Source organism: Spodoptera frugiperda, chromosome 30, assembly GCF_023101765.2.
Source record: "Spodoptera frugiperda isolate SF20-4 chromosome 30, AGI-APGP_CSIRO_Sfru_2.0, whole genome shotgun sequence".
NCBI lineage: Eukaryota > Metazoa > Arthropoda > Insecta > Lepidoptera > Noctuidae > Spodoptera > Spodoptera frugiperda.
This window is the reverse complement of record NC_064241.1, coordinates 13,106,034-13,119,139: the sequence shown is the minus strand read 5'-3', so window position 1 is coordinate 13,119,139 and position 13,106 is coordinate 13,106,034. Positions and strand designations below refer to the sequence as shown.

The 13,106-nt window shown below is 35.5% G+C and overlaps 1 protein-coding gene across 1 annotated transcript in view; it reads right to left on the bottom strand.

Annotated features, from left to right (window-relative positions):
• Window positions 1-13,106, bottom strand: part of LOC118270036 (scavenger receptor class B member 1) — a 32,226-nt gene that overhangs the window by 1,754 nt on the left and 17,366 nt on the right. The window contains exons 5-10 of the mRNA XM_035585475.2: window positions 10,274-10,421; window positions 6,402-6,602; window positions 5,771-5,889; window positions 5,158-5,426; window positions 4,846-4,964; window positions 4,385-4,510 (exon numbers count right to left, since the gene is read on the bottom strand). Coding sequence (XP_035441368.1) covers window positions 4,385-4,510; window positions 4,846-4,964; window positions 5,158-5,426; window positions 5,771-5,889; window positions 6,402-6,602; window positions 10,274-10,421 — 982 coding nt within the window. The remainder of the gene's footprint in view (window positions 1-4,384; window positions 4,511-4,845; window positions 4,965-5,157; window positions 5,427-5,770; window positions 5,890-6,401; window positions 6,603-10,273; window positions 10,422-13,106) is intronic.

Below are 13,106 nucleotides of genomic sequence, written 5' to 3'. Positions count from 1 at the left end.
CTTTTATTTTTAAAGTACATCACTTTTATCAGTGCTCGTTGAGCACGTTCCACGTCCATAAATCTGGTCTTTGCTGCCCCTCCCCAAATGGGGATACAATACAGAAGAACGGATTGCGCTAAAGCAATATAAATCTCGTTAAGGAGGTTCCTAGGCCGCTTATCACTTCTCAACATTTTAGTTGAGGCTACATGTCTCAGTGTTTTGAACATCCAAGTAAGTTTTCTAACCCTACCGTTTACATGTTCAAGGTGAGGGTACCACGATAGAAACTGGTCAACCATCACGCCTAAATATTTCGTCTTAGGGACTCTGTTTAAGAATGGACAGTTACAGGATATGCTGTTTGTATCTCCACATGTGTGTACTCTAAGGTTGAGGTCATTGTTGGGTTGTGTCCGGTTACTAACACTGAAACATATAAAGTTCGTCTTGGTGGTATTCAAAGTTAGTAAGTTATTTTTCAGCCATTCTGCTATGTGGGCAATCCCTGCCTCTGCGCTCAGCCTAACATCATGCCAAGTATTACCAGCAAATACCACAGCAGTATCATCGGCGTACGCCAATACTCTGGAGTTTATTAACTTAATATTGCACAAGTCATTAATATATATTAAAAAGAGGGTAGGTCCTAGAACACTACCCTGTGGCACGCCGTATGATACCTCTGCTTCGTCGCTTAGGTGCTGTCCTATTTTTACTTTTTGCTTTCTGTTGGACAGGTAATCTATGAGTAAGCTGAGCGCTGTACCTCTTATTCCAACCTTTTGCAATTTGTTTACAAGGATAGGGACAGAGACGGTGTCAAATGCTTTTTTGAGATCTAAGAAAATGGCCAAGCATTTGTTTCCCATATCCAGTTGCTCAGTTATGTGAGATGTTAAAGCAGTTACAGCATCTTCGGTACTTACAGCCTGTCTGAAGCCAAATTGTGAAGGAGATAGTAAATTGAATTTGTTGAGGAATTTAGTGAGTCTAGAGTTTATAATCTTTTCGAGAATTTTTGATATAGCTGGTAAGACCGAGATAGGTCTATAATTATTGACATCGTCCCTGCCCCCCCCTTTATGCACTGGGGTAATAATAGACTGCTTTAGGGGCGACGGGAAGACGCCTTGTTGGAGACAGATATTGGCAAGGTGAGTTATTACAGGAACGACTTCCTTCCTGACAAACTTTAAAAATTTTGTAGAGATGTTGTCCCATCCCGGGGCGCTATCGGATTTTAAATTCATCAATATACCGTTCACTTCAGTCACATCCGTGTCCAGTAATACGAAAGTGTTAGGAGGAGATGAATCTGGGTGGACAGGGATATGGACATTATTTAAGCTTGGTTGAATTTGTTGGGCTAGTTTTTTACCCACGTTAGCGAAATAATCATTGATGTAATTTATCGAGTCCTGAGAGGTAGGTTTTATGTTTAACAGTTCTAAATTTTGACTTTTTATTTTGTTGGAGTAAGTGATGTTTTTTATATTTTTCCAGAGCATTTTATTATTATTAACTGAATTTGCAAGTAAGTCCCGCTCATATTTTCTTTTTATTTTTTTTATTAAATTATTGCAGTAGTTCCTATATCTAATGTAAGTAATTTTTAGTATATCATTGTAGGGGTCATTGCGGCTCTGTTTTTGTAGATTATTTCTGTTTTTAATACAGCGTAGGATACCCATGGTGATCCATGGCTTGATAATCCGTTTACTATTCGGGATTTTTGTAATAATAGTGTTGTCTTTTATGGTTGAAGTTAAGGTGTCTATAAAGCTGGTAATTAATGAGTCCGGGTCATCACAGAATAATAGTTCAGATAGTTTCTTCTCCTGCAGATCTTTTAGAGCTTGTTCGTAGTTTAGTATAGTGGTGGTTTTGTTTGGTGTATAATTATTTTTTAATTTTGTTAGAGATAGGAATGTGGTGTAGTGGTCAGTGATAGTAAAGTGTAGGATAGCAATAGAGGCAGATAACCTCTTTTTGTTTATATTTAACATGAAGTGGTCAAGGCAGTTTTGTCCTCTGGTAGCTAGAGTATGTCCAGGGAGTATACCAAAACCAGCCAGCATATTAAGGTAACTAACTCTATTCTTAAGATCCTGGGTGGATTCAGTTTCTCTAGGTTTGATATTGATATTTATATCTCCCGCTACAATAGTATTTTTCTGCGACGACTTCATGTTGAGATGTGTGCTAAGGGACTCAACGAACCTATCAATATTATGGTTAGAAGGGGATCGGTATATACAGTACACTTCACTACCCAGAGCTTCCAGCCGTAGGCAGGAAGCTTGATCGAGCTGTATTTCCTCTATTTTGTGCTTTATAGAGCACTTTACATATACCACCACCCCGTCGTTCTGGTTAAGTTGCCGAGTTGTCATGTAAGAGTGGTAATTGTTTATTTGCGGAATAGGTTTATTTGGGCTTAATCTGCATTCCGTCAAGATAATTATGTCTATTTCGAGATTAAGTGTAGACACATTGATAATGAAATCGTCAAAATTATGATATATACTTCTTATATTTTGGGATATGATAGTAAGATCATTTTTATTTATTAAAATGTGATTGTGGAGTTCTGAGTAATCGCAGGCGATAGAGCGGGCAATTTCAACGTTGTCTAGGTCAGATAAAGTATGTACAATATTATCCATTAAAAAAGAGTAAATTTAGGATGAATGTATATAGCAAGGAAGGGTTTATATCAATCTGCTTAGAGGGTAGAGTGCTATTCACTATGGTAAAGATTATATTATGAGTTATGAGTGAGAAATATGTCTTCTTTGTGTGAGTTCTGGTGTTTGAGTAAATCGATGGGTAACGTAGATATGTGCATTGGTTTTGTGTATTTGTATATAAGTAATTGATGAGGTTGTGTGTTGAGTGAATATGTGTATTTATGACAATAACTAATAATTTAATAATAGAACGAGAATAAAGTATAGGACAACAAAAACGTAGTCATTGTTCCAGTAAAAGTTTGTGTACCTGTTCCTCGCTTCTTATAACTATAGTTGGCGAATTTTCGTCCTTCTTAGTATAAACTTTGCCGTAGGCTGTCCAGCAAAACTTGTGTTTTCCAGACTTGGTTAGTTCACGTGCCAAAAAGTGGAGACGGGAGCCTTTAGCAGTCAGATGTTCTGCTATAAAAACTGGTGTGTCTTCCTGAGTTTTGAAGCCCATGTGTTTACAGGATAGTTTGTTTTTGTGTTTTAGATTAAATGACTTTGCCATTTTCAGAATCTCGGTCTTCAGGATTGTGGAGCCTGTTTCTACGACAATAGGCGTGTTTTGTTTGTCAGCTGTCTTTCCGCGTACTCTGTAAATGTCCTTTATATCATACTTGTTGATAGTGCATTCCAGGTTATGGAAAAGACACATGGTCATCTCCATAAGATCTTCTTTAGTCTCACTCTTTTTCCTAGGTACGTTTTTTATCACCAAATTACTCTTTCGGCTTCCCGTTTGCAGGTCTTCGATCTTATTTTCTAGGATAGTGATATATTTATTATCATCTCTTGCCTGAGTTTCAAGCTGGGCAATTTTAACTCGCAGCTCCTCATTTTGTGCAGTAAGAAATGTAATCGAACATTCTATGTTTATGTTTGATTGTTGAATCTCCTGTAGCTTTGTGTTAATTATTTGTGTATCTCTTCCCTGTTTTTCAGTGAAGGTTGAAATCATTTTTTTCATTTCCTCTTTAAATTCGTCTAGTTGCTCAGCAAGAGAAACCTCCATGTGTTCCCTGCTTCTTTTAGCACGCTGAAATATATAGCTTGGTGGTGTTCTGTCGATTCCCGCACCGCTAATTTCCGTATCCGATAATGATTTGTTTAGTGAGGTCATATTAGGTTCAGTATAAGTCAGAGCAAATTCGTACCAAAACACGAGACGTGCAAAGATTATGCCGTTGTAGAGTCGTAGTCGTGAGCGTGCGGCTGTATTTACACACTACGTGTTCACACTGGGATTTCCTTTCAAAAATGTTTGGGCAAAAGTTGCAGCAATGTATGTCTTAAACGCCAGGTCAAAATTAATGGCAATATGTGTAGCTTTATTTTGCTCACACTTTTATTTCAGGCGTTTTCGAAAAACGTTAGGGTAGTTGAGGGTGGATGAAAATATCTTGTTAAAATGCAATCCTTAGATCACTTTGTTTTGGGCGATTTTTTGTATTAATCACTGTGCAGACGACGCCACCAACACTTCCACAAATCACCCGTCACTCAAGCAGGCCACCAACACAATGTTTCCACAACTTTAACAAGCTTTTGCAACAAAATCGATTATTTAGTAGGAGCACTTTTAACATGGACTAGCTGTCAGATTTCCGAGGGGGAAGGGGGACACTTTTAAAGTGTTATCAAGTGAATGAGTAAATACTTACAATTTTGATGTTGACGATGGGCACGAACATGTCGGAGTACTTGGCGAGCTTGGAGTTGAAGCTGACGTCACGCAGCATCACGTTCACCTGCACCGAGAACTTCGTCGCCATCACGAGACCAATTATCTGGAAGATATAGAAAAAGTGTTAGGAGGACAATATGTAGAAGATTAATTTCTTGCTGATGTTTTCGTAAATGTCGTACCTACTACTACTGAGATTTTTTATGGTAAGCAATTGTCTCCGCTCGTGGTTACCCCCTTTTGGGGTTGTAGGAATATAAGGGTTGTTGGGGAATCGGGAAATGAGATGATTAGGGAGGGGTATTGGGCTTCCGGTAACATCGCTCACACAACGAAACTATATCACTCCGGTTAAGCCGGTCCATTCATACCGAAGTATGGCTCTTCCACACTTAAAATTAGAGTAGAGTATTATTGAAAAGTCGCATAGGTACTTACAGGATCTATCATAAACTCGCTGCCATGCTGCTCCTTATCAGGTTTCATACCCTCGATGCGGTCGTACAGCAGGGGGTTCGAATCCATGAAGTGAGCGTTTGACAGAACAACTGGTAGACCTGAAAAATAAAAACAATTAATAATTAAACATTTGAATTTTTATTTGTCTCTAACCAATAAATTATTTCAAGAGAACTTCAAATACTTAAAAAGATCACAGGTCAAGAAATTACTCACACACTTAACAACACAATCATTTCCAAAAAAAAAAAAATATAGCAATCTTTCTCAACAACGCAACTCAAAACTCACCATAAAAACAAGGTGAGAGATCCGAGATCCCTTCATGACAGATCCCCTTGGCACAGAGGCACTCATTATCAGGGATCTTGCTGTAACTGTTGTTGGTGATCTGGAAGCTCATGCCGGTGGCTCCATACTCCGTGACCTTCTCCTCCACGTACTCCAGCTCCATGAACCGGCAGAGGACGTTGCGGTAGATCTTCAGAGGTCTCTCGGCAGACATGTCTGGCGGGTATATGATGCCTTCGTAGCTGTTGTTGAAACTGTTGCATGATGACCTTGGAAAGAAGGAAAAGATTAGAAGATTAGTTAAAAAGAGAGTGAGTAAATAATAGTGCTGTGTGTCGCAGATCCTGGCCTAATTAAGGAGACAAAGCCTGATTCTGGGGTAACAAATTGGAAAAAGGATCAGTGTACTAAGTAGTTCTTTTTTCATTGCTGTGCTTACACTGTTTTACTAGCTCAGCAATTTGCGTTTGGCGTTTGGCTGAACCCACCGTTTTGACGCGGTTTCCAGCATATTGTTTTTTAAGGAGTTTGATTTAAGTTTTCTAAAGAAAATAGAAGGTGGTTTCCAAACTTAAATAAAAGAGTTTTTAAAGTTTGGATGGAGATAGTTTACCTAGTTTCCGGATATCCCCAGTTCGGCAGCCCGCTGACACCGTTGACGGACTTGATCATGAACTTGTCGTCGTTGTGAGCGCTCACCTCCACCCTGAGAGGCGCCTTCTCATCGTACAGCTGTAAGTTGTAATATTGAAGTCATTAGACAATTAGTTAGAAGGTAGATGGGTTGTGAGAGGGACTATCATGAAAAAGAAGATAGTTTATAATGAGAAATTGGAGTCATTGTACTATAGGACTAACCATTAAAATCGGTTCAACAACTTCAAATAACGAGACAATCGTGGACAAACGTAAATACATACGTACAATTTAATCCTCCTTCTTTTTTTGAAGTCGGTTCTAAACGAAAAATAAAATCATGCATATGCATAATATGCATAAATCATTTATTATTTGTGTAACATAGGTAGTCAATACATTTAGATCTTAAATACAAATTTAAAGGTCACTATGTTAGTCTACTTCAAATTAAAATTTCTAGGTCGCTATTTAGATATTATGCATGCACCTACTATCGTAACTTGAGCAGAAACAACAATAGGTACTCAATCCTGCTATAGAAAGAGGTAGTGGTATGGTATGTCATTTGTTTTTTTGAAAATCATATAACACAAAATGTAACTTACTCTATCCAGAACTCCCAAGGTATCAAAATTGATCCATCCAGGCAGGATGCTGTTCCCAAGACTGATGAGTGGCTCGTTGTAGCCCCACAGGTAGTCGTGCGCTGTTATGCTGACTGTGGGTTTGCTTCCCAGCCGAGCAGTGAGCACGTTGAACGCCATCTTCGCGAAATACCCGTAGGAGGATACTCCTGATGCCATGCTCTGGAAGAAAGAATGTTGATAGTTAGTATTTTTTTTATATTTATAAAAAAACATTGCCCCATACTAGGATTTTCTCCTGTGCCGTAGGTACGTTTAAAATAATACAAGTGCCGAAACAATAATTTGTGGATCACACAAGAAATTGCTCCGTCCGAGAATCGAACCCGCTACACGTTGCGGCAGCTGGTCGTCGCTGGACCAACCGTACAGTCTATGGTAGTATACTTAAATTACAGCATAGTATGTGTCTTTAGGTCGCCTTAGCGTCAATAATAATTTTATAAATGATTGTAATAACTGTTGAAAAGCTTATTTTGTATTTTATGGCATATAATATAAATTGTAAAACTACAATCTCATACCAATATAGGGGCAACTACCCAATTGCTAGCACTGCACCAAATTATCAGCACTCTGAATAAATCGACCAATTCTAAGGTTTTCACTTACTAATTTGGGTTTCCACACTTATAAATAAATAAATGTATGTTTTTGGAATCCTGCTATTGGGAAAATCATACTTTGAGACCTCAAATTGATGGAAATTATGTAAACAAACATTTGTGTCTTGCAGTTTCTTCTGTTTTTGCCAGTTTCTTGTGATCGCCGTTAAGGTCACGTGTTTACATTTTATGATATATCGTATCTTTTACAAATTTAATATTGAAACTAATGATTTCTCTGATATTTGAGATAATTTTTGATGATAATCTGAAGAGTAGAATTTGAGGTTTTGGTGATTAATTGGTAAAATAGGTAGTGCTGATAAATGGATCGAATATTTTGTAAATTCTAAATTATCAGCACTGGTGATGATAAATGGAAAAAAGTACATAAATACTAATTTCATATTTTTTTATGTAAATTATGTTTATTTTATGCAAAGAATTGATTTTGCTTTGTAAAACTAGTTTATACCATCAAAATCCAAATGTTAGCATGGTGCTGATAATTGGATCAGAAGCATGCTGATAAATTGGTTTCCCTAGAATATCATCATCTCTTCTTATTTCTTTCTATTTATTTTTTCTCTTTTTATTTTTTGTTTTATTACCAGTATTATTAGCAGAGAGTTTGTAGATGGTATGCAAGCTACGACAACTTTAGAGATTATTTTAGTAGTGCGCAATTGGTATGTCTTGATAATAATCAACAATATTTACTAACACCAGTCAGATTACAGGACATTTTGATTACTGAAAAACCATCTGAACGGAAAGGTGTTAAAAAAAGAGATTTACTTGGCCATCGTACGTAGGTAATCGTGCAATAGACCATCGTAATTCATTGTCATGAAATAGACTAAACAATTTAATACGAGAAATGTCAACAAAAGTAGGTATACTTGTGTTTTCATGCGATGGCCAAGTCAATCTATTTTATTTAAAACGTAAAATTAATGTAATATTGATATGATAACAATTTACATTATAACTTAAGACAGAAGGTCTCTTAAGTAGGGACTAAATAAAATAACCGACTTGGTATTACATATGGATCTCACATTTTTTTACGGTACATAATAAACTGATGAGGTGCGCGACTTGGATTTTTTTACAGAATGTTTTTGATGGTATCTCACTTCTTTTTGTAGATTAAATTATTTCATTAAACAATAAAATGTAACTGCATCAATAACTTTGTAATCTCATACATTTATATGGGTTTACAAAGTTATTGGTGTCATGAAATTGTAACTGTATCAATAATTTTGTAACCCCATACATTTTTATAGGATTACAAAGTTATTGATGCAGTTGATGTATCTAAAAAACTGGACTGAATTTACAAAGTATTTGATTTTTCCCCTGATTTAGGTACTAAATACTAATTTTATGCAAAAATTTTAAGCTTCTATGTCTGTTAAAAGTGCTTTATACTTTTGATGATCTGTCAGTGACAAAATTTCGAAACTTTAACATGTTATAATTCTTAAAGTAATGTTTAAAATTTAATGAAAATTCAAATATACCATGTTTGTATAATGCCTGCTTAGTATTTGAAAATTCAGGCTTTTTGTTTTATCCACAATGAAGTTACAGGCGGTCGAAATTGGCCTAAATGGCTTTGAGAAAAGGATGGTACGGCCGAGACGCTTTTTTTTGCTCGACTTATACAGATAAAATTATTATTATATTATAAGTAATTATTTTGTTACCTAAATACTAACTTAGTAAAAAATAAATTAAAACAGGTTTTAATAATGTAACAAATTTTTTTAAATGCAATTCCTAACAGTGATAGTGAGGTGCTGATAATTGGGTTGCTCTATGCTAGTAATTGGTGGAGATGGTGCCAGTAAATGGTGACAGACCCATTTTTTATTCTTACTTGTCTAAATAATCTTGGATAGAGGTCAATCATGTTTTTCTTTTATTATTGTCTTCCTTATTAAATATTATAACTATAAAATTTACCTTAACGGGTGAAAGCCTTTTTTCACAATAATAAATTGACTTAAATTAGGACTAACTCTTAAAGTGCTGATAATTGGGTAGTTTACCCTACTCAATTTTCTATTAAATTCTCTTCAACTTTAACGTTCATGCCATTCATTGTCTAGGCCCGTAGTTATAGTAATTTTTCGTAGCAAACTAGACAAGTGCTACGCCGTAGCCAGCGTAGCAGTTACGTAACTACTACGCTACGTAGCAAAGATAATACTATCAATGTATTGTATCTCAGGTATTTACTTTTTAAACTATAAATTAACATATAAACATACAGTATGGTTCAAACTGCCATATGTATCATAGTTCAAAATATATATTTTATGTCAATACCAGAGTCCGGTCACACATACTCGTAGGTATTTGTAGAATTATTTAGTTGTATGTAAATGTACAATTATGTTGAGATTCCACATTGATGGTATAATTGTTAGGTAAATTGATTGTTCTGCCATTTATTTAGTTATTTATCACTTGCTCTGGAATGTACTTTTATAATTGTTGCTTAGCACGTGTAGATATATACTGTAGGTAGAGTGATACTTATTTGGCTTACATATTTTCTTGATTTTATAGAAAACGTTAATCTACAAAAAGCAAAAAAAAAATAAATTACAAAATGTTTTTAACCGACCTCAAAAAAAAAGAAAGAGGTTTTCTGTTTAACTTGTATGTATGTTTGTGTAACACGTTTACTGCCACGTAGGTCATCGGTGACCTATATTAGTGGAGGATTTGCCTTCAACAGTTTTTTGATGGCATTTAAAGGCTTAAATTTTGTGATATTTATGTTCACACGATTAGCCGAGCCGATTTTGATGCGGTTTTCAGAAAAGTGTTTATTTTACTAAGGAGCAGGTTTTAGTATATTAACCGACTTCAAAAAGAGAAGGTTGAAGTCGGTTTTTTTAAACGTAGTTTACTGAAAATTATTATAATTTATTTACTTATTATTGATCAGTTATAGTAAACAAGCATATGATTCGCCTGCTGAAAAGCACTTACCGCAGTGCACGAGTGCAACACTCAACGCTTGCATGATATAATAAATTAGGCGCATATCGCATCTTGATAAACCACTTGGCAAAATCCTATGTCTACGATTTCTATGATCATACATTGACCATAATTACGTAACACCATTTTTTCCTGAGTTACACATCTGCTTTTGCAATTTGCTATTTTCGCTTTGCCAATAAATATTATGCTACTTAAACTCACCAGCATAGCAATATTGGGCATGGTGAGTACCATGTCCTCTGGTCTCCCAACAGACTCCTCGGGCAGGAAGGTGACCCTGTGCCGAGGAGTGTACCGCACCACTCCAGCATCCAAGTCTATCTCCATGTCATCATTCGTGCGGTTCTCTCTGGAAAGAAACGGTAACACAATGTTTAGTAGGTTCAGGATTTAATATTTTATAGATATACGTGGTGGATAGTCGATATTTACAAGTCTGTTTAGGTATCAAAAGAATGACTTCGTATTACACATCGTATGGACAGGCAGTAAACAATCTCAACGTATAATGTAGATATGTTGTCTTTTTATTGATTTAAATTATCAGAAGTGCAAGTATGATTGTAAAAGGTCCTATTCCCAGTAAATAAATCTGGCCTAAGTGTTGTCGATGTTAACATAATAATATCAATGAGATAACTGCCGCACTCAGAGACATGTAATAACTACTTAACCTAAATTGTTACTAAAGAAGTAACAATTTTGTGTCGAAAACAATCACTAAGGACTGTCAAAGTAAAAAATATTTATTTCAAATAGACCAGGAAGGCACTTTTGAATGTCAAAGCAAATATAATAATATTAATAACGTCTGTCTGTCGGTCAGTCGTCTAGTGAAGCTATTTGCTCGTTCCAAAGTGTAGATTCCTATGGAGAAGGACGAGCAAGAAATTCCATAGGTTACCCTTTTCCAATCAGATTCACAATACAATTCTTGGGGACATTGTTTCGATTGCTTCAACTATGTGAGAACAATGTAAAACTAATATTCTGTCAAAGTGATAGAAAAAGAAAATAACCTTGAGGACAACAAAATCAATGCAGTCTGGTCTGTGTTAAGTATCCATTAAATAAATCTAAGTAAGGTGGTAAAAGTATTAAATAAAATACGGTTTCAATCACCAAACGACCACTACTACATATAAATGTAAAGTAATAGTTACACAATCTTCAATGATTTGTGGACTGGACTTGAACCCAATGCGGTCACTTGGAGAGCGTACCTTGCATTAATGAGATACGAACGGTAGCAGATCAACATTACTATGACTTTCTTACATCGAATTGTAACTTTAAAGTTTTGTAATAAAGTAGAAAATGTAATAAATTATATTTTATCATATAAATGAGCAGAACTGTAGAGTGTGAATTATTACTCTCATTTTATTATGACATGACAAGATTTATATCTTACTTATATTTAAATTGCGAGAGTTTGTCTGTATATTTGTTACTCATTCACGTCAAAACTTGGAACAGTATTAAATTTGGAACAGGGGTTGATTATGATCAACCTTATGATCTACCCCTGTTCCAAATTCCAGACCATAGTCTGGAATAACACATAGGGTATCCCCGAAGGGGTAGGCAGCACATTACAGCACGTAATACCGCTATACAATGCACGCTCACTTTTCACCATTTGTGTTATAAAGTCCCATTTAATATGAGCCTATTTTCATATATTGGGCACAATTCCAGACTCCGTGCTACTACTGATAAATTAGAATTAGGAATACCGAAATAAGCCCAGTAACCCTTTGTCCGGCAGTCCCACTTGCGACCACTCGACCAACGAGGCAGTCTACCATGGCAGGAACTATTGTAATTATACTCGTATATAAACTAGAAGCACTTTGCATTTGCAGATTAACTTTTGAAATCAATCGCAAATGCAATAGACGTGTTTTACACAAGTTGTGTCACGAGAAATGAATTCAAGACATACCGTACGACAAAAAATGCTGTTACTGTTACTATAAAAACATGGCGTGTAACGGCAGATATGCAATTAGAAAACTAGACTGACTAGGTAGCCTAGATGCAACCTAAATCAATTAACGACTTATTACAAACAATTATGTTTAATAGTTAATGTAATTTAGTGTAATTAATTATTAGTTTACGATTATGGGTTTATGTATCCTGATTTGTTTGATGAACCAGATCTAGAAGGTTACATGAGTGGGTTATAACTTTAACTGCAATGTCAAAGTCATTATTCAGAGCGCCGTACGTTCTTCAGAGTCATTTAATGGTTACTTAACCCAGTCCTTAGCAATAGGGATGACGGGGTAAGAAAATTAAAAATCTATTTAATCCGTCAGTTAGGTAATGAAAAAATATTATATAAAGAAATCAGTTTAGGAATGGGAGCTAACTACGTCATTTGTATGTATAAAACGTACCTAGAAGTGACTTCACACGATATATCAAATCAAAATATCTTCGAAAGTATTTGTTTCCGTATGAAAATAAAAACACGTGTGTTGTTAAAATTAAAAATAGTCATTTACCCTATTGTTTGTGGAACAACATCGTTACTAAGAAACAGTTTAAGTAATAATTAAATGACTCTGTGTGCGGCAGTTAATTGATTAGAACGAAGCTATCAATGTGTATCGTAAATACAATGTATATAAATACTTAATAACAACTTACAAACCAATTATTTAAATATGTTATAGATTCAGAGTCAAAGTGCGGGATTCAATGTCAAATGCGTTGATGTGACTATGTCATTATGTAATAAACATTTTATTATTATTATTATACAACGTGTAACAAAATACCCATATACATCAAGAAGCACTGAAGAATACAGGTTGAATAGAATCTCTACACGAAGTTTCAGCTTAACATACGTTTAAAAAAAATGTAGATACTAAATATTTGGTATCGCATGGTTCTTGATTTCAAATCATACAAACGTGTCACACACAGGGGTCACTCATTAATATTACGAAACATTTCTTCTGTCAATCTGATCGCCTAGTACCTATCTACCTAATTTTAAGTCACGCGGCGGCGCGAT